The sequence below is a fragment of the Danio rerio genome, chromosome 24 (genome assembly GCF_049306965.1).
Source record: "Danio rerio strain Tuebingen ecotype United States chromosome 24, GRCz12tu, whole genome shotgun sequence".
Lineage (NCBI taxonomy): Eukaryota > Metazoa > Chordata > Actinopteri > Cypriniformes > Danionidae > Danio > Danio rerio.
The window spans coordinates 25,226,217-25,250,977 of NC_133199.1; the positions used below are offsets into that span (position 1 = coordinate 25,226,217).

The 24,761-nt window shown below is 36.1% G+C and overlaps 2 protein-coding genes across 3 annotated transcripts in view; one reads left to right on the plus strand and one right to left on the minus strand.

Annotated features, from left to right (window-relative positions):
* The window catches only part of spice1 (spindle and centriole associated protein 1), a 39,349-nt gene extending 15,391 nt beyond the window's left edge, over nucleotides 1-23,958 (minus strand). Inside the window, exons 1-2 of one of the 2 annotated variants that reach the window (XM_073940331.1) lie at nucleotides 23,848-23,958; nucleotides 22,747-22,885 (exon numbers count right to left, since the gene is read on the minus strand). The gene's annotated coding sequence lies outside the window, so the exon portion shown is untranslated. The remainder of the gene's footprint in view (nucleotides 1-22,746; nucleotides 22,886-23,847) is intronic. The other variant, XM_005162693.5, reaches the window with a different exon arrangement.
* shisa2b (shisa family member 2b) lies at nucleotides 529-18,094 on the plus strand. Its single transcript, XM_003201303.7, has 2 exons — nucleotides 529-1,475; nucleotides 15,297-18,094. The coding sequence occupies exons 1-2, from the start codon at nucleotides 1,172-1,174 to the stop codon at nucleotides 15,875-15,877; spliced, it is 885 nt and encodes a 294-aa protein (XP_003201351.1). The 5' UTR covers nucleotides 529-1,171; the 3' UTR covers nucleotides 15,878-18,094.
* Nucleotides 23,959-24,761: the final 803 nt, after the last annotated feature.

Here is a 24,761-nt window from a genome sequence, read left to right on the forward strand (position 1 = left end):
AAAATATTATTTGAATAAATATCCGTTTAATCTGTCGTTTAAATGCACCAAAAATACATTGAGAAATTGATAAAATATTCATTTTTAAAATAGCGTGTTCTCATGCTCTTCTACTTTATATGATAGGCTATATTCTGGGTTAAATTATAGGCTATATATTTTATTTATAGAATCAATGTAACTTTTTTCTGTCAGTTTGCTGTTGATTGTGCCCTTTTATTCACACAAGCGGATCTTTTAGCCCTAATTGAAGGCTCTAATGGATGTGAGCCACCGGCAAGCTAAATGCATTACAATGCGGCGTTTCCGTCTCTTTTGTGCTCAGGCAGATCCCCACGGGCACCGCTAAACACCCATCGCACAGAAGCCGCTCCTCAAACGCCCATGGGCCCCCGCCAACATACAATGACACTTGTTTGCACTGCGCAACAGGCGGAGAGGCAAAAAGTCGAGCTCCTAGACACAGCACTGCGCATGCGCTGCCTGACGGGTGGGCTTCCACTACCCCCTGAATGAAGGAGAGTTGTCAGTGGGTCGTTCTCAGTCTATCAATGCCAAATGTGCGCTGCCGGTCTGCTTGAGATGTTGACAGCTGACTTCGCGCACTCTTCTGGAAATGAGTTGTTGCAGTCGAGTGCTCACTTGAATATTAATGAGCCGAACCTCCCAAAAACTTCTACAGAAAGTCGCATGATATGGATTAATGTGGAAAAACTTCCTTGACTGGTTTGTAAAAACGAGAGGAAACGAACGTGTGGATTACAAGTGAAGTCAGTGTTTGTTGTTCACTATATATCTCAAGGGAAGACATTTGAGCAGAGGCGACATGAGGATGCAAAGTTTCTCCCAGGAATATGGAATATTCTGAATTCATGCTTCATGTGCTCGAAAACTCATCCCGCATGGCTTTTATGCGTTTTCACATTTGTCAATCCGAAACAAAGCTACTGGAAGTCTTGTGACGGCTGGGATAAACAGTGGATACTTGTCTGGAGCCATTCTACTGGATCTATTGAATTATCCTCGGAATTTCTCTGCCCAATGACATTGCCAAAGTTGTTAGTTGGGTTCCTTTTTATAGCGTCTCCTCATTCTATTAGATTTATTTACCGAGCCATTAACTTATCTGGTCTAGACCAAAACCTGAGGTATTTTAGTGGTTTGTGACACGATGCGGGGATGCACGGGATTCCCGATGGCCGTCACGGTGGTGTTGACACTTTTGACCGTCATGAACGTGAAGGCGAGCGGAGAGTATTGTCACGGGTGGCATGATGCCCAGGGCGTGTGGAAAGACGGCTTTCAGTGCCCGGAGCGCTTCGACACCCCCGATGCCATCATCTGCTGTGGGAAATGCGAGCTCAGATACTGCTGCTCCAGCACAGAAGCTCGGCTGGACCAGGGCACATGTGATAACGACAAGCAGACACAAGAAACCAACACTGGCAGCAAGGACGACAAAAACTCTGGAGCAGGTAAGCTGGAGTAGGCTACAATGCGCTGTTTTCTGCTACAGCCACTGCCTCTGTCTGAAACAAATTAGGCAATTACTGTGTAATCGAATTGTACAGCGGTTAAGTTTAAATGGTTTAATTCAATAACTTGTAGAGCAGCAGCAGTGTGTAACATATATCGACCCAGTTGTTTGCCTCAGGCTTTTGTGAAGAAAAAAAACAAACAACAGAAAGTTGGGTTGAATTTCGTCTAAATGAGGTTACAAAACCCCATAAGGGTCATTTTGTTTGTCTGTTTGTTTACAAGACCCGATATAAGATTGTTTAGATTCCACTATTCTTCTACAAATGAAGCCTCTTTTAGTGACTCACTTTCGAATCAGTGAGTAGTTGTTAAATAATCGACTCAAACAATGGAGTATACAATTATTTTCAACTACACTGTAAGAAATATCCATAAGTTAACAGTTTTCCGTATTTTGATGTTTTTATTTTATTATTTATGCTTTCGAATTACATTATGAAACCTTGATCTTTCTTCTGACAACTTTTATTCTTAAAAAGTTGGAAAAGTGACTTTTATTGACATTTTTAATAGTTTACTGTGATGTATTGTCTGGGATGGTGTTGTATAGTATGCTGTAAATCTCTGGTAATAAACTGTCAGTATATTTTCTGTTATTTTACAGAGTTATTTCTCTCTATATTATTCCTTATACATTATATTATTTTAAACTATTAAAATGTCAATAATTGTCAGAAATCATCCCATAATGCAATTCACAATCATAAATATATTATGGTATGGTTGGTTTTATATTAACACATTAATTCCGTGACAAGCTGTGACATGGTCCCTATGTTGTTTACCATGGTACTTTGAATATTCAATAGTCTGAAATCCTATGCAATTATTATTTGAAAACAATATTAGCACTATTTAATTGACTGTGAACAAAGTTGTACCTTGATAGTCATTAGCTTCTAATATTAAACTACTATGATTTTACTGCTTAGAATTTGCTAAGAATATTTTTGTGAAATTAAATTATTAAGGAGAAAGTCAGAATGTGCTAATATAAAACCAACTTGACCTCAATGTAGTGGACACTTTAGTGAGTGGCTTTAAAAAGATGCACATTTTGAATTTGTTGCTGTATATTGTAATTTTTTATATAACAAGTATGCCTACTGGCCTAGCTTGCAAATATAAACCCATTTAAATCTGCATCATTTCCCTTCGTCATTGTGTTTAAAGTTCTGCTAAATTCTGAAGTTGGGTTAGGCTTCATGCCCAAATTAGGCTACAAAAACTCCCAAGTTTATTGTTGTTGGGTTGTTCAGCTCTTGTTGTGAATCACGTCTGACTAATTCTACTGGTTACTGAGATAGTTGGACTTACTGTCTGACCAGCTAGTCTATTTTGACAATGACAGTTCTGCCATCTCAGACTCTAAATGACCCACACTGTGTGGGTGAACAGAAAAAAAAGATACGTTTTATTAAAATAACTAATATTAAATGCAAGTAAATATTGACCCTCTTAATTCTGAGTGTTCCTACATACATTGTGATTTATTAGTTTAAAAAAATAATTGATGTGGTATAAAAAAAAATCCCAAACAAATGATGAACAGGGTCTTTTCTTGAATCTAAATCAGGATCAAACAGCAAGTTGATCATTTCCACATTTCCAATTTGAAATGAACCACATATTGGGTGTAGTTAAATATGCAAATTATGAGCTTGTTTCAATAAATAAGTACATATCAGCTCGAATAAATCGGTCTTCCTTCCCTCAGGCATTGTACATAAATGCTCCACTAAATGAAAAAGCTGGGTTAAGCTATAGTGCCCAAAGCAGGTTACAAAAATGCTTAAGTTTCTTGTTGTGTGGTTGTTTATTTTCAAGGATCAGTTTAAGCCTCTCATTTACATTCAGTTCTTACTGAATTAATTATTCTAGGGAACAGGATGTTTTACTGAATCACCTTTAAATCATTTGGAGTAGTTAACTAAATTAATCAGAATTCACTGACTAAACAGTGAGCTGATCATTTCTTCATTTCCAGCTCAAAATAAACCACTTATTTAGTAGATATTATTAAGCATATTTATGGCTTTTGTTGCAAGAAGGGGATTTTATAATTCTCTTACCCCTCATTTCTATCTACTGTTAAAAAACACAAAAAATATATTTTGAAAAATGTTGAAAACCAGCAGTTATTTACATCCAGTGTGTTTTTCGCATACTGTTAAAAAACAAAAGATATTTTGAAGAATGTTATTAACCAGTAGCTATTTACAGCCATAGTGTATGTTTTCCTATCTACTATTAAAACAAAAAAATATATATATTGAAGAATAAACCTGTACAATGTGGATGTTTTCATAAAGTGCTGTTCTATTTGTACTAAATTCAATTTTAAATAAATTGACTTAAATGTATGTGTATATATATATATATATATATATATATATATATATATATATATATATATGTGTGTGTGTGTGTGTGTGTGTGTGTGTATATATATATATATATATATATATATATATATATATATATATAGATATATATAGATATTTTTTTTTATTTACTGTGTTTGTGGCATACACATTTTGAATTACATACAAGTTATATGTCTGGCTTCCTCAAAAGTACTGAAAGAATCAGTTACTGGAATCATTGAAATATGAATCATTCAGTTTCTTGCGGTTTTCATCTGAAAGTATAAGGGTTAAATGTCATTGCTATCCAGGTTTTGACAGCTGCAGTTAAATTAGCATCCAAATTGGCACCCAACCGTCCACTCACTCACAAATGGCAAATTGTACCGGGCACAGATATAAATAGCTGCTGTTTGTCCAAGCACAGTAAAGCATGCGCTCCGCCAGAAATTAGTGCGCGCAAACTCCAGTCGTCCGGTTACCCACGAAGATCAAGTTCAGACTTGACCGGATCCTTGTTGTGATGTGCTGACAGCCTCGTTCATAAAATAAGCCTCAATACTGCATCATTTCCTCTGCCTTTGTGCAAGTTCAAAAACCTTTAATTCTACTGGAGTCTCTTCAGCTGAACTGGAAGAAATGTGGGAACACCGGAGCAAGCAGTCACAATTCTTATTCCAGTTAGTAAATATTTCCTAAGAGGAGTTTTAATATTTCAGTTTCTAATAGGCACATACTTACACAACTCTAAAAATGTATCAGTCTTTTCAAAATGTTACTAAGCCATAAGGTTATTTAACAAATATGAGATAAGTTGTCACAATGAATGTTAATCTCCTTTATATACCTGTCAAATAGTATATGATGGTTATTAATGATATACCCTCTGAGCTTAAGAAATAATTAGAAAATTATATAGTTCAAAATACAAACTTAGGTTTTATTTTTAAATTGGAAGGTATAAATATATGTTTAAATAATGTCATCTTAGAATGATTTGCTGGACTGTCAGTGTTCCTTTAGCCATTGGTTTTTGGAGAACATAATTTCAAAATGTCAACTGACAAATAAAATTAGAGAGGTATCATTTAAAATTGTTCATCGTATTTATCCTATAAAACAGGTAATTGCAAAATTTTGTAAAGATGTTGATTTAAAATGTGCTTTTTGTAATAATAAAGATATCTTCTTTATTGTTCATTTATTTTATGATTGTATTTTATACACAATTGTTTTGGTGTGATCTTTTTTTTTTTTGCTAAGCAAAGTATAGATATTGCATTGGAATTTAAAGAAAAAAGATGTTTTATTTTTTAAGAGAATACAGTCCACTTCAAAATGTGGTATTTTGTTAATTTGCTCGTTATATGTGGATTTTTTTATTCATAAATGTAAATGGGCAGTGAAATAGAAATAGGTCATTATGTACGATAAACAAAACAAAAAACACCAAAGCAAAAAGAACTGTTAGTTATCTTAAAGCCTTAAATCTTGTCTTTGAATAATTGTAATTTCTTTTCTTTCTTTCCTTTTTATTGTTTTTATTTTGATGTCAATTTAATGTTATTTTATTGCCCTTGTATGTTCTGTGTTCTAAAATTGCAATTAAAATAAAATAAAAATAAAAGTTAATCTCCCATTAACAACATTGGAAAAGTAAAACAGTTAATGCATATGGCAACAAACATATTAATTGCAAAATACATTTCTATTTTTAATGTTTCCAAATAATTGAAAATAATAATAATATGTAGAAGTATGGCTTAAATATGGTGATTTAGTGTAATATTTACATATTTAGCTAAAAATGAAACCGTATTTGTACTGACCTGCTCGCATTATAAATAACGACTTTTATTATGAATGATTAAAACAAATGAATAAAACACATTTAAATTAATTTCAAACTATCATTCTAATAAAATGGCATTAAACTATTCCTGTTCTAAATATGGCTGACAATGTTTTAAAAGGTTTTCAGACACTTCTAATGATGAAAATCTGAAAAGCTAAAGGAAATGGTGGTCTGCTGCAGCATGTGGGCATGAGCTTTGACAGAGCCTGTCTGGCAGTTGAAGACTTGGCTCCATTTGGACAATAATGCAACAGGTGTGAATTCATGTTAAGGGGCCCCAAACCTTTTAAGGACATGAAAGGGGGGCCTTGCTATCATCCAGGATTGGCAGTGAACTTCACTGTTACATTTACTAAGTCCATTAGTAACATTCTTGATTCGTGTACAATGAAAATATAGTAGCTCAAAAGTTTATGTTATTTTATCTAATGTGTTCGATTGAACGGGCATGTTCACTTCTTGTTCGGTTCTCTTGGTTCATTTGGCCTGTAGTCAAAAAGAATATGATAAATTTAGTCCCATTACATCCTGTAATGTATACATATTTCAGCCAAACAGCACTTGAGTTTATTTAAAGTTAACTTAGACCCATATTTGGGCGGCACGGTGGCTCAGTGGGTGACACTGTCGCCTCACAGCAAAATGATCGCTGGTTTGAATCCCAGCTGGGCCAGTTGGAGTTTTCATGTTCTCATCGTGTTTGCGTGGGTTTCCTCCAGGTGCTCCGGTTTCCCATAAAGTCTAATTACATGCGTGATAGGTGAATTGGGTTACCTCAATTGGCCGTAGTGTGTGAATGTGAGAGTGTATGGGTGTTGCCCAGTACTGGATTGTGGCTGGAAGGACATCTGCTGGGTAAAACATATGCCGTCCTAGAATAGTTGACGGTTCATTCTACTGTGGTGACCCCAGATAAATAAGGGACTAAGCCAGAGGTGTCCAAACTAGGTCCTGGAGGCCCAACTTCTTTCAACTCACCTCCCTGGAAGTTTCTAGTATACCCAGAAAGAGCTTGATTAGCTGGTTCAGGTGTGTTTATTTTGGGTTGGAACTAAAATATGCAGGACACCGGCCCTCCAGGACCGATTTTGGACACCCCTTGACTAACCCAAAAGAAAATGAATGAATGAAGACCCATATTTCAGTGGTCAAGGAACCTATTTTGTGTGCACAGAGATAACAGTTGGCAGCACCATACTTGTGCACACCGGGATGACTATTGCTGACATTTAATGCCTCGTGACTAAACAAAGGGTGCTAATGTGAGCGTGCATATTGACATGGAAAATAGCCAATCAATGAGTGCTTTTGTTCAGGTGCCATGAGCTGCTGAAGTTAAAGAAAAACATGACTTGGTAAAACTCAAGCATAAACAGTCATGCTGGGCACACAAATTGCAGATAAAATAGGATTCAATGGTGAGTTTTAGATCACATAAAGTCGCCATTAAACAGAAGTTAAGATTCTGCTTTCATGACATGCATCTACTTGATACAGTCCTTAAATGAGAAAAAATGTAGGGCAGTGCATGATTTCATTCTTTGAGAAGCAAAAAAATTGCGTAAAACATATGCCGGAATAGTTGGCGATTCATTCCGCTATCGCAACCCCTAATAAATAAGGAACTAAGCAGAAAGAAAATCATAAATGAAGACCCATAAACAAAGGGTGCTAATATAAGCATGCATATCGACATTGAAAACAACCAACCAATGAGTGCTTCGGTTCACGTGCCATGAGCTGCTGAAGTTACAGAAAAGCGTGACTTGGGGAAGCTCAAGCATGAACTGTCATGCTGAGCACACAAATTGCAGATAAAATAGGATTCAATGCTGAGTTTTATTTCACTTAATGTTGCCATTAAATGGAAATTGAGATGATTCTTTTTCTGCTATCATGACATGCATCTACTTGATACAGTCCTGAAATGAGGAAAAAATGCAGCCAATGCATGATTTTGTTCTTTAAGAAGCAGATTAATTGCTTAAAGATGGAAGTTGGAAACGAAATGAAGGAAGATTGACAAATGGACAAATTCAGAGCAGAAAGGAGACATGCACTAATAGCCCTGCCCTAAAGGAAATCCATGTGACTAGAAAGTCGATAAGTCATTTGAAGGGGAAGTTTTAAGTTCAAAGGCAAATTAATTTTTACAAATTGCACAAAAATGCACAGATACATTGTTTATAACAAATCTACTATATATGTATACAAATAAAGGGTTGCACGATACTGAAATTATAAAAACGTACATTTCCCGCTAACATTTAAGCACTATTGAGCACGTTCTTAAACACAGCTGATTTGCCATTGTGTTCACATGCTCAACAGAAATGACTGCGATTGGCCTTGAAGGTCATCAGTTCACCAAACGTATCGCTGTTTACTGAGTGTAAACACTGATACAGGACCAATAGAGCGTTTCAAATTCATCAGCGGCCTGCTTATGGCCAGTTTCAACTGAGTGGTACGGTACAGTGCGCTTTTAAGGCCGTTTACACTGTCAAAAGGCGTACCAAACCAAACCGTACCATACCACTTTTTCAGCACCCTTTCGATAGGGTACAAACACGAGAGGGGTACCAAAAGGCGGAGCTAGATGCGCAGCTGAACGCTATTGGTTTACAGAGATACGTCATTTGCTTACGCAACAAGCCAGAATCAAAACAAAAACCCGCAATGTTTAAAATACACAGCCGACGAGCCGAGAGATTACAACGGAATTATATATACATATAATAACGAGCCCTGGTCGATCCGGGCTTAAACAAACCTTGTCATCGTCTTGATGAACAGCAACAAAGCCATGGAACAGAATCTACCCTGTGCCTCTTAGTTTTTTACGATCCAGTTTGAAGCGCGAGTGGTTTCGCTTTCTCGCTTTCGCTCGCTGCGTGTCCTTATCTGAAATAACAAACTTCTTGAGCTCATGATAATAACGTGTGCTTGATTATTGAAACTCGATACTGTCAGACACTGACAAATGCGAGAGTGAAGCGCGAAAAAAAGGAGAAGCCAGAAAAAAAGGAGCACATTATTTTTTCAGCAAACATGAACAAACTGCCTTGTTTCTCATCTTTTGGACTAATATGAATTGAATGATGGAATTACTCTCTAACAGAGGCTAAATGTGCTGCTGAAGATTACAGACACAGACGAGAGGTTTTCACTGACTGTAGGCAATATTTTGTGTTGTTTTGAACCTAAATGAATGTGTGTAGGTCTTCTGTAGTTGGTAACATCGAAGACTTTAAGGGGCTGTATGTGTTCATATATGTTCATTTATTTATTTAATATAATTGCAGACGTTACAGTAGGCTATTTTGCGCTGTCATTGGTCTGCAGTTATAATCAAATCCTGTTCATAGAAAGGTTAGTAATAAACATTTATACACAAGTATTTGTGTGTGTAAAGCCTGTTTTGTGAGAAGTGCTTCTCATATGATATGTGAGCAACCCGTACAGCTTTATTGTAGACATTTCCTCGAGCGAGAATAATGCGACTGAAACCCGTACCAACCCAAACCGTACCGCATTGTACCAGTCAGTGGAAATGAGCCATTATATGTCAACTTATAGATAAACCAGCTGATCGACGTGACTTTATAACGCTCCAGTGTCCCTGTATCTGTGGTTACACTCAGTAAACAGCATTGAGTTCGGTGAACTGATGACCCTTACGGCCAATAACAGTCATTTTATGTTAATTAAAATAATTTCTGTTAAGCAAGTGAACCCAATGGCAAATCCGCTGTGTTTAAAACGTGCTCAACAGAGCTAAAAAATTAGACGTTTTTAAAACTCCAGTAGCAATTGGTAACTTATTCCAGTATTGTGACAACACTATACAAATAAGAAGAGTAAATTTGGATTTGATGGTGACGTTAATGTTCTTTCATGGCTTTTTATCGCTATTTTTCATGGATTTTACCCCAAATCTTGCTGTAGTGTAGAAGGTTAAACAGAAATGGTAAAGGATTATGTGATAAATACATACCAGCTAATACTGGGGAATATCTGTTTAGCACCATCTAATATTGGGGACAGACTTTGTATGTCCACTTTGTTCAATGCTAATGAAAATCACTTCGAAAAATTTCCCGAAAAAAATGCTGCAGATAATCGTGAGCAATAATTGTCCCGGTGTCATTACAATAAATAAATAAATGAACCACACTAACCAAAATTTTCTCTATTTTCGTCATTAGAGAGGCCAGATACATAATGTAATATTATACTTTCTAATATCAATGGCTGTGAATGCAGCTGGATAGCCTAAATACATCATAAAGGTTGTATTACATGAAACACTTTACAAATGAGAAGAGTAAATTTGGATTTGATGGCAACTTTATTGTTCTTTCATAGATTTTTTTCATGGATTTTTTCCCAAACTTCGCTGTAGTGAAGAAGGTTAAATAGAAAAGGATTATGTGATAATTACATACCAGCAAATACAGAGGAAGGGATGGGTATCATTAAGGTTTCAATGGTATTACTACTTTTATCGATGCCACTTATCGGTTCGGTACTTTAACAGTTCTCTTATTGGTACTTTTTGTATGGGTTTTTTTAAAATAAAAAATATAAAAAATTTAACAGAATTAATTACATTTTTTATGTAAAATAAAGCAAAAATTAATAATTGTAAAACAAATAAATTTAAAAAATCTTGTAAAAGAATGTACAATGGCTGGAAGAAAAATGACTCTCAGTTTTTAAACTTTTTTTCTTCTGGAGAAATATCAATATGTTTGTCTCTGGCAGACTTTACGATCTTTCTTGGTTTATTGTGCTCTCTGCAGTTAAAAAATCTTTTAAAAGATGCTTTGCCAGATTGCTTTCATTTCTGCTTATACAAGAAAACAACTTTGTTGCATTGTTGCTGTTCACATGGGAAATACAATCCGTTTGGTTCTCTTCCAGGCTTACAAGCTGTGTGTGAGTCTGTGTCGCGATCTTTGTGTGCGCTTAGTGCGAGCCTCCACTGAGCTCGCACGCACAGCCAAGAACTGTGAAGGCTTTCATACTTGACGTGCTCGCCGTTGTACTATTGCGCGAAAACATGAGCATTGCTCATGTGAGATCGCCAACTGTGCAGCCGAATATCGCAAATTAGAAAAGGTTGGTAATTTAAATTTTGCTATTGTAAGTAATGTTTATTCAGCAATAATTCACCAGTACCGATAGCAGAACCGTTAACGTCAGAGCTTATCGATACTTTGTTTTTTTATATTTTGGCACGGATACCAAGTTTTGGTACCCATCCCTATACCGAGGTATTTCTGTTTAGCACCATCTAATGTTTTTTTATGAAAATCACTTGATCATCAATGACAAAAAATGTCACGAAGAAAACACTGCAGATAAGCGTGAGCAATAATTGTCCCGGTGTCATTACAATAAATAAAAGAACCACACTAACAGAGCAATCCCACCAAAGTTCACTTTAATCAAACCAAACTTCTGAAAGACACATAAAACTACATATTCTACATGATTCAACTATTAAAGCTATTGAAAAATGGTGTCACCTTCCATCTCATATGACACTTTGAAATATAAAAAGTGTAATGTCACTCGGGAGCAATAAATCTATCGAATAACCTGTAGTATAACAGATTGTCTATTGTTTTTCCACACACGTTTGTACTGTAAAAAAAAGGGTGTTTCAACTGCCAAAAACGCACTGATTTTGAAAACATGCACGCAAACTCAAAGCTTGCCAAAATTCAGGTCATTTACTCAGAAATTCCGCTGTTATAGTAATAACCACCAAAGCACAAAAGAGCTCCTGTGAAAATGACTCCCCTGTCATTCTGCGCAGCAATCATGTCCTTGATTTAATATTGTTATAATAAATCGCTGAACAGAGGCTGTGTTTTCAGGTTACAGCTCTGTAAGTGCACCTATATTAAAAACAAAAGCCAGTTTGCATGGCTATTACACATGATTTGATTCAGCTCAATTATACAGGGCGAGAGATCCTGACCAGATACAACAAAGTGAAATTCGGAAAGCCTCCTCCGGCCGAATTAGATGTCTAATTAAGCTATAAAGGTTGCTTTTAATGCAGAGTTACCTGTCTAAAAACCCAAGCACACGATCAGGCAGCAAGGGCAGTGCGGTCACCACCGATTGCAGGAGATTAGAGCAGATCAAAACTGTCTTAATAAGTGTTAATGAGGGGCCCCGGACCCCTGGGGACAAGTCAATGGTGCAACATCTCGTCTTTCATTTTCCAAATCCCTTCATCTCACGTGGGCTACCCATCTGTGAGCATGTGAGCGTTCAGTTCTCGTATTTAAAGTCACACATGCATGCAGCATTGTATAATACGTCAACAGGTTTCTGCGTTGCTTCAGGCTTCCAAAAGTATTCTTCATTTTAAGGGTGTCGAAGTTACATTAAGCTCAAGCCACTACTGATATCCTAGTCTTGCTTGTGGCAGTGGAAGTAATTGTTTCAGATGCTACTGGAGTTTGAAAAGGATACATGCTTTCTAAAGAGAAGAAAAACATTGCTCAAGGGCTATACACAAACAAAACTCCCCCAGTCCTGCTACCCAGCACTTTTCTCTATTTTCGTCATTAGGGAGGCCAGATACAGACTGTAATTTTATACTTTCTAATATCAATGGCAGTGAATGCAGCTGGATGGCCTAAATACATTATGAAGGTTGTCTTACATGCAACACATAAAAAAAAAAAAAAATCAAAGGTATTAAACTTTATGAATGATACCTGACATCTTGCTGCTTGTTTGTTGAAGAGATTACTTTCTAACTGACCTGATATTCACCTGATGATAAAGTGGGCAAAACAAAATATTTGGTTATATTTAAGTGAACAAACAACCTCCTAGTTGCTCTAGACTGTGACTAATGATCACAAATGTGATAAAAACACACACATGTACAAAATAAACAATCATTACAAATGAGTACAAATCAACAATCACTATAGAACTCATTCAGAAACATCAACAACGCACCTAAAAACTACCCCAGCAGACACAAGACGTCAACATGATGTCAGATTGACATTGTACACCATCGTAAAGGGGACGTTGCATTTTGTTTGGAAATGAAAATTGAGTTGACGTTAGAACCCAACGTCCAACCTAAAATTAGCCAAATATCAACATTTAATGATGGTACACCTTGATGTTATGTGCACGTTATCACTATGACATCTATCAGACATGGGATTTTTCTGACAAATAAATGTCTGTATTTGACGTCAATAGGATGTTGGTTTAACGCCCGATTCACACGGGCTTCAGTGTTAACGCTTGACAGAGGGTGTGTCTGAAGTTGGGGCTGACGTGATAGTCATAGCAGCGTCAGCCAATGAAATTAGTCCACAATCGGCTACTGTCTGAGCTGGTGTATTTACATACAACGATCTGATTGGCTGGCACTTTCGTTGGCGCTTGAAAATTTGATAAAGTCCCAACTTCTGCAGTGAGCAATGCCACTAACGCGGCGCAGACGGATCCACAGTGCAGTTCGGCAACGCTTGACGTCACCCATTCAAAGTTAATGGGAAGCACTGTTGTTGATGCCCTGTGTGAATGGGGTGTAAGATGTTTGCTCGATGTTGGAATTTGGTCACTTTCCAACACAACCAAAAATCAACCAAATATCATTGTCAAATGATGTTGGTCTACTGAACACTGAATTTTAGTCACCTGACATCACAACCTGAATCTAACCTGAAATTAACATCTTACGACGTTGTGTGTCTGCTTGGACTATTTAGGATCCTATTTAGAACTGCTGATTTTGTCAATCTATTCACAAGTGAGGTTTCCAAATACCGGTGTAAGCAGGGTCTAAAACATTTTGAGCTTGTCTACTTTAATCCACTTCCAGAGGTAGTGGAAAGTGCATTAGACCGGATTATTCTGTAGAGTAAACTAATGTGGTCAAATGTGTACAAACATTCTGCCTACTGAGCAAACATGAGAAAGTTATGGGAAGTGTTGTGAGAAAGCTCACAAAAACAAGGTAGTCATACAACACTGCGTTGAACCAAAACACTCTAATTACAGTCAAAATCGTAGTCCATCAACATTCTTTTCACTTGCTTGCTTACTTTCCTGTATTCTCATAAGCTGCGTAACTTGGGTTTGTTCAGTATTAAAGGAATACTCCACTTTTTTTGCAGTAGGCTATTTTTATATGTCCCTAGAGATAAATAGTTCAGTTTCATCATTTATGAATCCATTCAGCCAATCTCCAAGTCTGTCGTAACTCTCCTTAATATTATGCAGGACTTAAAAATAGTCTCAACGCTGCATAATATCCTTGCGCCTGCTGCACTCAGGGTACAGCAGCAAACCTGCTAGTAATCCTTGATTATTACATCAGAATGAGAGTATAGTTTAGAGCAGAGATGCCCAAAGTAGGGCCCACGGGCCAAAGTTGGCCCATTGTAACCCATGATTTGGCCCACCATCTAATCTGAGGAGTGGGTTAGGGAGAATGCCTTTAACAGAGATTGTCATTTCTAGTTTGACATAACATTTTTTGTTTGTTTGTTTTATTGCTTTTCCCAGTTAAGGGTTGTGGCTTGAAGGGCATCCGCTGCATAAAACATATGCTGTAGAATTTGGCGGTTAATAAGTTAATAAGGGACTAAGCCGAAAAGAAAATGAATGAATGAATGTTTTATTGCTGAGTAAACATTTAAAAATGTAAATACTGCCACTCGTTGGATAGAAGACCATGAAGAAGACATCAGCGAGCAAATCAAGGCAAAAACTAGTGTAACTCCATTCTGTTATAAATGAGATTGTTTTTACTGTAATAAGTTCATTATAAAATGTAAAAAAAATATATATTGTATAAGTTAATATAAAGAAATGTTTTTCTAGTTATTTAAAATATTATTAAATAAATAAGGAAATTACGCATAGTAACTATATTTACTTTGGGCCACTGGCTAATCAATTTTGATTTTTGGCCATTTATAAGAAAAAATTTGGGCATCCCTGGTTTAGATCCATATCAGCCTAGAAAATTTCCCATATGCCTTAGTACAAGATATAGATAGATAGATATAGATGTAGATAAACTACAAAAATTTGCAGCCTAAATAGGAAAATAGTCAAAACTGATTTTTTGAATTTTTAAATGTGAGATGCTAATAGTCTAATCCAACTCAATGATTTATGCTAAGCTAAGCTCCCAGCAGACATGGAGATCAGTTGAATGTTAAAAATGTTAAAACCTAACTGTTTACTCAAGGGGACTTGTAAAATGAGCCTATCTTCAAAAAGTGTAGTGTTCCTTTATGTATGTATTGCACTAAGCACTCCTGTGAAAGTGATGTAGCGTGTGATGATGAAATAAAACAAAATGTCTCGAAAAAAATCTAAATACAAGTGGTAGAAATGTGTTTGAGCTGACAAGTTGTTACAAGGAGAAAACAACATGGTAGTGCTCAGGCAACCATATTCTTATGAAAAATACAATTTATTTATGCGATAAATTAACAAAACTCCATTTTCTTTTTGCTTTCCCTCTGCAGTACCCATCTACGTGCCCTTTCTGATCGTCGGCTCAGTTTTTGTGGCATTCGTTCTGGTGGGCTCTGTTGTTGCTGTATGCTGTTGCCGCTGTCTGCGTCCCAAACAGGAGCCTACATCAGGCGGCGGTTCAGGAGGAGCGTCCAGCAGCGCCCGCGTCCTGGAGACGATTCCCATGATGGCCAGCACTGGCACCTCTCGAGGCTCGTCGTCCCGCCAGTCCAGCACAGCCACTTCCTCCAGCTCTTCAGCTCCTCCTGCCGCTCCCCGTCCCGCTCCAGCTCCTCTGCTGCGAGCCCAGGCATCCTGTTGCCTTCCGCCAGATGCCAGTGTGTATGTAAACATGCCCACCAACTTCTCAGTACTAAATTGTCAGCAGGCCACTCAAATTCTTCCTCATCAAGGCCAGTTCCTGCATCCTCAATACATCGGTTTCGCCCACCCGGTAGCTCCGGCTGCGGCCTTTTTAGACCCCACTCAAGCAGGCTACCGGCCGTTACAGTCTCCGTTCCCTCCACCAACCAGTGTGGCTAGTGTGGCAAGTATAACCGGGGATCACAAACACCCTCCGGTTACCATGTGAAACCCAATGGGACCTTTGTAGGAGACATGTCTGAATTTAAATTGCAAGAGGAACACACGAAAGATCAGTTCAGGGCCCAAGATGAGTAATTGTTGGCTTGTGCCACACAAATGAGACTCATACTGGTGCTTAATCTAACATGTAGTTTTTTGTGTGATGTAAAGAACACAGTACTTAAAGTTGACCCGCAATGGAAGATCTTGGAAATCGCCTTTGTTTTCGTAATGTGGCAAACTTCCAAGTGAAATGGCTTCTCAAACAAGAGGAAATGTTGGACGGGGCTTGGTTTAGTTCTCTGGGAATTGAGTGGATGATGGTGGCTTGCTATTGGATGATCTTATGTGATTGACAGGTTGCCCCACCCCTTGCACAGATGAGCACATCATCAAACAAGATGACGTTGAAAGACGCAGAGAAGTTATTTCTATTAAAAAAATATGAAGACATGAGAATTTGAAAAAGGTGCAAAGGTTAATCATCTACAGTATAATAAACATGCAAATTTCAATAACTATAAGTGTAACGGAGGCCAGCGTGCTATGCAGGTAAACCTCACTCCTCTGACCTCAAAGGGTGCTCTAGTGACAGACGCTAGGAGCCATGGTCTTTAGCCTCCTTGTTAGAGCAACCGACTCCCATAAAAGAATCACTGGTTTGATCCCAGCTCAGAACGTTATGGGTGCAGTAGGACCGATAGGTTACATTTGGGGGGTCATCCGGGATGGGAGTGAGGTTTAGGTGGGTGATTGTGACAGAGGCCAGCTAGCAAAGTGCAATGCAGGTAAACCTCACTCCTCTGACCTCAAAAAGTGCTTTAGCAACAGTCACTAGCAGCTATGGTCTTTAGCCTCCTTGTTAGAGCAACCAACTCCTATACAAAGAGTCACTAGCTCGATCCCAGCTCAGAACGGGATGGGTGCAGTACGACTGGTGGGTTACATAAGAATGCTCAACTCAAAAAAATGCGTATTTAATGCCTTAAAAAGTGCTAAAAGAAGCGTGTACTTGTACATATGCAATGTATATACAGTATGTGTTGTATAACCGTGCATGTGTGCTGTATGCGTGACTGTATAGATGTGTTGCTTTATGAGATGCTGTACGTGAATGTGTGTGTGTGGGTAGTGCACTATATGTTGTATGTAATGGGAATCGCAGGTGCTGTAATGTGAAAAACAGTCCTGGCTCCCTGTTGGATGCTTAAACTCTAATGAAGTGAACACAGGACACAGACTGTGACGCTCCACCTACTGCAACACACTCACATTTTCACATACACACACATTTACATTCTACACAACTGAAAGCTGATTTCACATTGCCAAGGATTGTAAAAGAAAATATACAAAAATATAGGCCCTGTGTTTGGGAAAGCGATGTGTAAAGGTGTGTGTCACTGAGATCAGCGGTCTTCTGAAAGCACCAGAGTCAATTACGCAGTAAAAACCGTCTGCCAAACTGTTCCCCTTCACTAAGTCTCTGCCTTGTGAAAGGACTGTGTTTGTGTGCCACTTTTCCTCCCCTTCTGTTAGCATAAGGTACACTCGAGGAGTAGCAAAAGGGTTCCAGGGCATTTCATTTGGAGTGGGTTTCTTTCAGCACGCTCAATGGTGACAGTTTAGCGAGGAAAGAAAAGTCCCAGACTCCTTCAGCAAAAGGCCGGCGCCCCTCTGAACTTTTTAAACTTAGAAGCAGGCAGAACAATCACAATCAAATTAGATGTCGGCAGATTTAAAATAAACAGCCTGTATGAGTTTTGGAAGTTAAAAGGTTGTTTTTGCTGTGATTTTCTTTTCATCTGTGGGACACAAAAGATGTTGTTTTAAAAGTGTCTGGTTTTTTTCTATACATTGAAAGTCGGTCTTGTTACTGTTAATTTCACTGTAAAAAAAATGCAGGGTTTCACAAAATGTATTTATATTGTCCCAACACAAATCAATTAAGTTAACCTAACAAGTTTAAGTGGATTAAATATACAACAACTAAGTTGACTTAAAAAGATCTCAAGAATTGTGTTGTTGCGGATCCTTTATACAAGTAGTTTGAACAAGCATCAAAATCATTTTTTGAGTGTAAAACTATTAAAAGTGTTTGTTAACTAAAATGAAACAGAAATTAAATATAAAGTTGTGGTCAAAATCAAAAATAGAACAGAAAAATGACAGCTAAATGAAAAATGTTTAAAAAAACCTAAATTAAAATAGCACAACAAATAAATGAACACTAAATAGAAATGTACAAAAAAATTGGAAATGTAAAAAAATGTATAAAAACAAATTTACAAAAAAAAAAAATGATAGAATTTTTTTTACCTAAGAAATGAAAGGTAGAGACAGTAAATTAATCACAAATTATAAGCACATTCAAGGCAAGTTAAAAATTAAAATGTAATATATAAACACTTAAAAAATATTCTAAATTATTTATAAATATTGATTCAAATTATTATTAAATATTATAACAGTACATAATTACAGTATGCATAATACTAAAATACCTCAAATAAAAAAACTAATATATATATTATATATATTAAATATAAGTGGAATATACATATTTTTTAAAAAATATGTCTGGTTTATATTAATTTACATTTTAGTTTTTATGACACTATAAAAATGACTGTTTCTAGCTGATATATAAATGTTTTTATCATGATCCGTCAAATGTTTATTTTAACTTAACTTACAAAATTACAACTAGATAGTTTTAGGTTTAGTAACTTATAGTACGCCTTTAAAAGTCAGAGATTGCACAGTAGGGCTGGGCGATTTATCGAAGAGTAATTGAAATCAACATTCAGAACCTATAATTGATCTAATTTTTCCAGCTCGATTTTTTCGTTTACTTTTCCTACCACGTAGGGAGTCACGCGATTGTTAATTTTAGGCAATGTGTGCTTTAATTTCAATTCAACATTGATGTTCAGTAAATAATCATAGAACTTTCATTCAAAACTATCTCACTTGTAATATGTGAGCAGTTTTACTGTACAAAACTTGTCAGTGAACTATGAGGGCAAAAAAAAAAAAAATAAAATAATCATTCATTAATCAAAATCGAGTTAAAATGTTCAATTAGTCGTGATTTTGATTTTAGGCCAAATCGCCCAGCCCTATTTTATGGGAAAAAAAATCTTTGGAATATTAGTTTGTGTTCCACAGACAAAGGAAAGTCACACAAGTTTGGAAGGACATGTCATAATAAGCCAGGTTTCTTCATTAAAAGTAGCAAAATATGTCTCAACTGCATATGGGTGCACACATCAGACCTGTTTTTCTGTGTTTGTGAAACTGAATGAGTATTTGCTATCGAATGTGCCTTTCTCTCTGAGAGCAGGGTCTTTTACATGAAATATATGAATAATAATAAATATTTTGGGAGACTGTGAAGTGTCACTGGGTTGTTTGTAAGAGATGCTGAGTGCTGCTGTCAGCGGTCTGTGTGGCGTCTCAAATGAAGACGTGTTTGCACCGCTGCCATGGCTAAATTAAACCTGAGCGCTCCGGTTACACATGGACTTTCATCACTCTCAACACTCATGATGAAACTGAGACCACCGCATGCTCGCATCAGTCTTTGCATAGTTTCCATGCTAAGTGTCTGCATATACAGAAAGACATTTAGTCATAAAGCCCTTATGCATGTGTTCCTATTACTTTTAAATATACAAAATCTTGGAACAGATTTTGAAGCCATTAACTTGGGGTTGATTGAACAGCTTTGAAGTATTTTATATACACTACTGGTCAAAAGTTTTAAGTCTGTCAAAAAAAAGAGCGGCCTTATGCTTACCAAGGATACATTAATTATTTATTTATACATTAGTACATGTTAGGGCTGCACAATACACTACCTGACAAAAGTCTTGTCGTCGATCCCAGTTGTAAGAGCAACAAATAATATCTTGACTTCTAATTGATCATTTGGAAAAAGTGGCAGAAGGTACATTTTTGTGATTAATCATTAATCTGTTAAACTGCATCCCAATCATCCCAGATACTGCAGAAGACTTATTGGAACCCACATGGACCCAAGACTCTCTCAGAAATCAGTCAAGTTTGGTGAAGGAAAAATCATGGTTTGGGGGTTACATTCAGTATGGGGGCATGTGAGAGATCTGCTGAGTGGATGGCAACATCAACAACCTGAGGGATCAAGACATTTGTGCTGCTCATTACATTACAAACCACAGGAGAGGGCAAATTCTTCAGCAGGATAGTGCTCCTTCTCATACTTCAGCCTCCACATCAAAGTTCCTGAAAGCAAAGAAGGTCAAGGTGCTCCAGGATTGGCCAGCCCAGTCACTAGATATGAATATTAAGCATGTCTAGGGAAAGATGAAGAAGGCATTGAAGATGAATCCAAATATATCAGACCTTACTGTCCTAATTAAATAATTGAAAATCAAGGTATGATCATATTTTATTTTGGTAAAATAAGCGTAATCTAGAGGCCTTTACCTTTCAAATAAGCCACTTGTGATACCAGTTGATCAACTAGAAGTCAAGTTATTATTTATTGTTCCAACAACTTGAATATTCGACAAGACTTTTGTCAGGTAGTGTATATCGTTTCAGCATTGATATAGCAAATTTCATGTTGGGATTATAATTGACATGCAAAAAAAACACAGTTCAGAACATGTGACTTGTGGAGTCGTTGTAAAGTTAAACTCTAATAATATGAAAGATTTTTATTTGGGTGTGTTTTTAAGGCCCGGCACTAAGATTTTAAATTACTTGAAACCATTTGAGCACAAGAAATTATCAAGTTTCCTGCTTTAACGAAGATTAATTGTGTTTAGTTATTTAATAGAATAAAGTCTATGCAGCATTACTTTAAATATGGTTATTGAATTTCTATACTTTAATACAGTTATACTCCACTAAAAACCATAAAGTGTTATTTCATTTTTATCCTTTATCTGTTTTTTTGTTCATCTGCCCTTTTGTTTAATAAAATGTTGTATATATTACATCTATATTTAGCAGATGATTTTGTCCAATGCAAATTACAATTGAGAAGTCATTCAGCGATTCCACAAGCAGCAATACACATAAGAAGTGCTAATTATATAAAGAAACTGTTTGTGCTGGAGTAAGAAGGGGAAGTTTTTTTTTTTGAGAGAGAGAGAGAGAGAGAGAGAGGAGAACTTTCTACAGGTGGTTTGTCAATCCCACTCACCCATGTAAAGCATTCTTCACAAATGCACAATAAGTTTTTTCTGTTTTTTTATATAGTGACTGTAAAAATGTGTCTGCTTAATAATTTTATGCAGATGCATCTCCTTACAAATCATTTAAATAAATATAAAATCATAAATTCTTTCCAAATATGCTCATTTTGTGAAATTATATTGATATCGCAAAATATATAGTAGAAAAAAATCCCCTAAATACCGTGTAGACATAGTACATATGATTCCAATTTCAAATACAGTTGTGATCAAAATTACTAGCCCCCCTTTGAATATTTTTTCTTTTTTAAATATTTCCCAAATTAGTTAACAGAGCAAGGACAATTTCACACTATGTCTGATAATGTTTTTTCTTCTGGAGAAAGTTTTATTTTGTTTTATTTTGGCTACAATAAAATCAGTTTTACATTTTTTTTATAAAACCTTTTTAAGGTCGAAATTATTAGCCCCTTTAAGCTACAGTATATTTTTACTATAGTCTACAGAACAAACCATAGTTATACAACTTGCCTAATTTCCCTAACCTGCATAGTTAACCAAGTTAAGCCTTTAAATGTCACTTTAAGCTGTATAGAAGTGTCTTGAAAATTTTTAAGTAAAATATTATTTACTCTCATCATAGTAAAGATAAAAAGAAATCAGTTATTAGAAATGAGTTATTAAGACTATTATGTTTTGAAATGTGTTGCAAAAAATTTTTTTTTCCGCTAAACAGAAATTGGGGAAAACATTTTTTTGTAATTGTTTTCTATTTTAATATACTTGAAAAATGTAATATATTTCTATGACGCAAAGCTGAATTTCCAGCATCATTACAGTATATATCACACAATCCTTAATTCCCTTCTAAAAAGTATAAAACATTGGCTTTAGTCAAAGTAAAAAGAAAAGAAAAAGTCTCTCTGTTTCAGTTATTAAACTAGAAAATGATGAATGACAGTAAGTTACCACAGCTTTCAACATATAATTGAAATGAACAAAAATGGTCTGCCGATACTGCCGGCTTAAAGGCCATTTACGGGCTGTTAACCTGTGTAAAAGAGAGTAGTCAAAAAATGCTATGTTTTACAAGGAAAAAAAAACCTTTTAAATTGTACAGCACTGTATTAAATCCTCTTGAACACAACTTAAAAACACCACATATAATGAGATTATTAAAGTGATTGTTTTATATCATAATGAATTCAGGTCTATCATTAAAATAATTTTCCAATCAAATTACTTTTTATTAATTTGTTTAAGTGTATATAGTTTTTTTTAGTAAGGGAACTGAATATATAATACAGAGCAAATGACATTTGTACAATTATCTATGAAGTTATGTCAATATCTGATAACTTTTGTAAAATATATTTAATCTGTTTCCCTTTCTAACCCTCTTTTTGGTCTGAACTATGTTTATTAGTAAGATTTGTTTAACCTATACCGTGCAGGTGCACAAATTTGACACAATGTATTGTTTGAAATATTAAAAACATGTAAATATTACTTTAAAAATTCTAAAACATATTTTCATAAAGGAGTATTTAACAATTTAATCAGCAATCACAGCTAGTCAAATTTTCCACACAGACAATGCCTGCAACTAGAGCACACAAACAAAAACCACAATAATTGCAGTTAGTAAAGTTTTTGGCTTGTCATATGGAACGTTTAGGGTCAGACTAACTTTTGAGGAGTCTTTGGACGGAGTTGAAATGGATCCATGTGGTTCCCGCTGAGGTGGAACAGGGGAATGGATTCTCCATATTGGAGGCAGTGGAGCTGGACAGAACTGGCTCACATTCAGAGACAAGGGTGTGGACTTTCTAGCAATGAAGGATTATGGGACTGATTAAGGTTACATGGTCACACACACCCATACAGTTACATTAAGACTTAGGAGAGATATACTCCAGTCAAATACACCTGTCAATTTTGGGCTTTTCTGTTATTATTATTTTTTCTTTAATCTATTGTACAGAAGGCATAAAAATGACACTTTTATGTTTATTTTGTTACACTTTTTAAATCCCAATACATCTGTAAAGGCTTTTTTAATTCACATCTGAATTTTGAAGGTTTTACCAGAGAGTTTAGCTCAAATGTACATGAATGCAGTATTTTCAAAATTGTGGAGGGCATAAAAAGACATCCAAAACCTCCTCTGTAAAAACACATTACTCTAGTATGTTAAAACACAAATTTGAAACCTTATATATGCGTTAGAAACGTATGCCAATTTAACAGCAATTCAATTTAACCGCATTGAATGATCTCGTAAGGGAATGTTTTCAATAATAGTCGCCATAATCCATTCAAAATATATCAATTTGATCGTAGCTTTTCAGTCAGATGTACACTATGTTCTTTGGCAAATTGAATGATTCTGAGTTTAAACAAGATAAGATCTACACTTGCTGTAAATGTGTTAGTCCTCTCCTTGCTTTCCTGTCTTTAATCTTAAAATAACACTCCACCTCAGCTCATTTCCTAACCTGTAACCATGACTCAGCTCTGAGGTGCACTTCAAACAAACCAGGCCCGAGAAAAGCACAAATCAAGCTCAATTTATAAGCCAGCTAGTGGATGTTGGCTTTCTTTCACCCTTATGAGTGAATTAAATCAAGCTAAGCTCATCTTTTAGCTCTGTAATTTTAAAACGATCTCTCTCGCTGAGCCTGTTTCTCACGTTGGCACATACGTTGCTATATAGGTTTGGTAATCCCTTAAAACACGAGGGATGTGGTAAATTTGAGTCGAATGCGTGAAATTGCTGCAATTTACTTACCACTTGAAGAAATAATTCAAATTCTTGTCCGAATAATGGCGTTTGCCTCAAATAAATAATGTGGCCGATGTGGTCGACGCGTCAAGCCACGCCATGCCCCTATGGAATCTCGAAAAGCTGACTCATTTGCCAATATCTATCAGTCATATCAATAAATCGTTTTGAACCGCATTTAATCTATTATACAGGGCGGTGTTTTAATTCTTAAAAAAATATAAATATTTATGTAAGGAATGTTATTTTGACAGGGAGCCTTTTGAACGCTTAAAAATAATGACGTCACAATGCAGCGATACTTAACGTTACTGTTTATTCATTTATTCATTTTATTTTTTGCTTAGTCCCTTTTTTTAATCTGTGGTCGCCACAGTGGAATGAACCGCCAATTTATCCAGCAAACGTTTTGCCTTTCCAGCTGCAAACCATCTCTGCGAAACATCCATACACACTCAATCACACCCATACACTACTGACAATTTAGCCTGCCCAATTCACCTGTACCGCATGTCTTTGGACTGTGGGAAAAACCGGAGCACCCGGAGGAAATCCGTACGCGAACGCAGGGAGAACATGCAAACTCCACACAGAAACACAAACTGACGCAGCCAAGGCTCAAACCAGCGATCTTGTTGCTGTGAGGCGACCTACTGCGCCACTGCATCACCTACATTAACTGTATAAAATAAAAATATGATTAAACTAAAATAAAACATATTAGATAAAAAAATAAATGAACACTAAATAAAGTCTAAGAGCCTTAAGAACGAACTGCTTTTCTTTCCTTTTCCCCTTCTAAGTAGCACAAATAACCAAACCAATCTAAAATAATCTTTATTAAAAATAATTTAGCCTTTTTGCATTTTACATTCATTCATTTTCTTTTCAGCTTAGTCCCTTTATTAATCTGTGATTGC